At 38.9% G+C, this 1783-nt stretch overlaps 1 protein-coding gene across 1 annotated transcript; it reads left to right on the top strand.

Moving 5' to 3' along the window:
- The first annotated feature begins 86 nt into the window (after window positions 1-86).
- LOC111380852 (proline-rich receptor-like protein kinase PERK1) lies at window positions 87-1763 on the top strand. Its single transcript, XM_023004511.1, has 5 exons — window positions 87-682; window positions 814-900; window positions 1014-1084; window positions 1277-1353; window positions 1523-1763. Exons 1-5 carry the CDS (start codon window positions 406-408, stop codon window positions 1620-1622), a joined length of 612 nt encoding a protein of 203 aa, XP_022860279.1. The 5' UTR covers window positions 87-405; the 3' UTR covers window positions 1623-1763.
- The last annotated feature ends 20 nt before the right edge of the window (window positions 1764-1783 follow it).

Here is a 1783-nt window from a genome sequence, read left to right as displayed (position 1 = left end):
GCATCATTTCATAATACATTCATAAAAAATGTAGGGAGTTTAATCACTTCTATTCGAGATAAAACTTGATTTTGGTAGCTAATTTTGGACATTTTGATGTTCTATAGTCGACCCCTATGGCGGACAAGGTCAGAATTGGCAGCATAATGCGCCATCACCTGGTGATCATGTTGCGACAATACCTCCTAAACCTTTTCCACCACCTGTCGGTTTGGCAAGACCACCGTACTCGCCCATACAAGCTCCTTCATCTCAACCACCTCCACCTCCACCTCTGGCTCCTTACACGAGCAGCAGTGGAGGTTCTGGTTCGAACTATTCTGGTCTGGAAACTAAACTTCCACCGCCTTCTGCGGGCATGGCTTTAGGTTTTCTAAGAGCACATTTTCATATGAAGAATTAGCTATGGCAACAGATGGCTTCTCGAACGCCAACCTTCTTGGTCAAGGTGGTTTTGGTTATGTGCACCGAGGAGTTCTTCCGAATGGTAAAAAGGTTGCAGTTAAACAGCTTAAATCTGGAAGTGGACAGGGGGAGCGTGAATTTCAGGCTGAGGTCGAGATCATCAGTCGAGTGCATCACAAACATCTCGTTTCTTTGGTTGGATACTGCATCACCGGGACCCAAAGATTGCTCGTATACGAGTTTGTTCCAAATAATACCTTGGAATTCCACTTGCATGGTTAGTTTTTTCAACATATCTTACTCTGTATTAATTTTTCTTGGCCTTAAAATCAGAATTTTTTTTAATCCCGTCACTTTATGATTACATTTAAACTCCCGCAAAACTAACTTGTCTTTAACACATATCAGGAAAGGGGAGACCTACAATGTATTGGCCCACGCGGTTAAAGATTGCTCTTGGTGCTGCGAAGGGTCTGGCATATCTTAATGAAGATTGTAAGTAGTCGTTAATGTACATAAGCGCATATTCCAAGCAATGGAAAAAATGGGTGTATTTTTATTGTCCTTTAAATTTGTTTTGATTCCAAATTATTATTTTCTGTATACAGGTCATCCAAAAATTATTCATCGGTATATTAAAGCATCTAATATTCTTTTGGATTTTAACTTTGAAGCGAAGGTAAAGGCTTGTTGGGTTATGATTCAAGTAATATTGGCAATTTTGTCGACTCCATCAGAAAAATTTGAGATTTTTCTCCTGCCTTTGATGATATGATCTAGTCACCTTGATTTGTATAATTTTCATGTAATAGAAATAGATGAGTTTGTTTGTGTAATTATGGTGATAAATGAATGCCATTTAATTTCTCAGGTCACAGATTTTGGTCTCGCAAAGTTTTCTTCGGACACAAATACTCACATTTCCACAAGAGTGATGGGAACATTTGGGTAAGCTTGATATTTCTCCACTCGGTAATTAATCAATCTTTTAATCGTTCAACTGTAGACATTATTGTTAAAGTATCGATTTTGGAGTTTCGAACTTCGTGCTTGTTATTACTGAAATATCTTACGATTTTTTAGGTCCATCTTGTTACATTTACATCGTGATATGCAGGTATTTGGCTCCTAAATATGCATCCTCTGGGAAACTTACTGAGAAGTCCGATGTATTCTCCTTTGGAGTCATGCTTCTCGAGTTGATTACTGGACGTTGACCTGTTGATTCAAATCAATCTTTCGTGGATGATAGTTTGGTAGACTGGGTGAGTAGTCACTTACACCATGATGTCTCTCTCTCTCTCTCTCTACCTGCCTTTTTTTTGGGGCCGTCTTTTCTCATTAGTCGCTTCATGAGCCTAGATAACTTGTGTATTCT

This window comes from Olea europaea, unplaced genomic scaffold, assembly GCF_002742605.1.
Source record: "Olea europaea var. sylvestris unplaced genomic scaffold, O_europaea_v1 scaffold22162, whole genome shotgun sequence".
NCBI classification, from domain to species: Eukaryota; Viridiplantae; Streptophyta; class Magnoliopsida; order Lamiales; family Oleaceae; genus Olea; species Olea europaea.
Note: the sequence above shows the minus strand (reverse complement) of the source record. Positions and strands in the feature narration are given on the sequence as shown.

Bases quoted from the DNA above. Each gene is read 5' to 3' on its own strand.
- LOC111380852 (XM_023004511.1), top strand. From the start codon at position 406: ATGGCAACAGATGGCTTCTCGAACGCCAACCTTCTTGGTCAAGGTGGT. The intron at 683-813 runs GTTAGTTTTTTC...AACACATATCAG, and splicing joins CTTGGAATTCCACTTGCATG to GAAAGGGGAGACCTACAATG. The intron at 1,354-1,522 runs GTAAGCTTGATA...CGTGATATGCAG, and splicing joins AGAGTGATGGGAACATTTGG to GTATTTGGCTCCTAAATATG.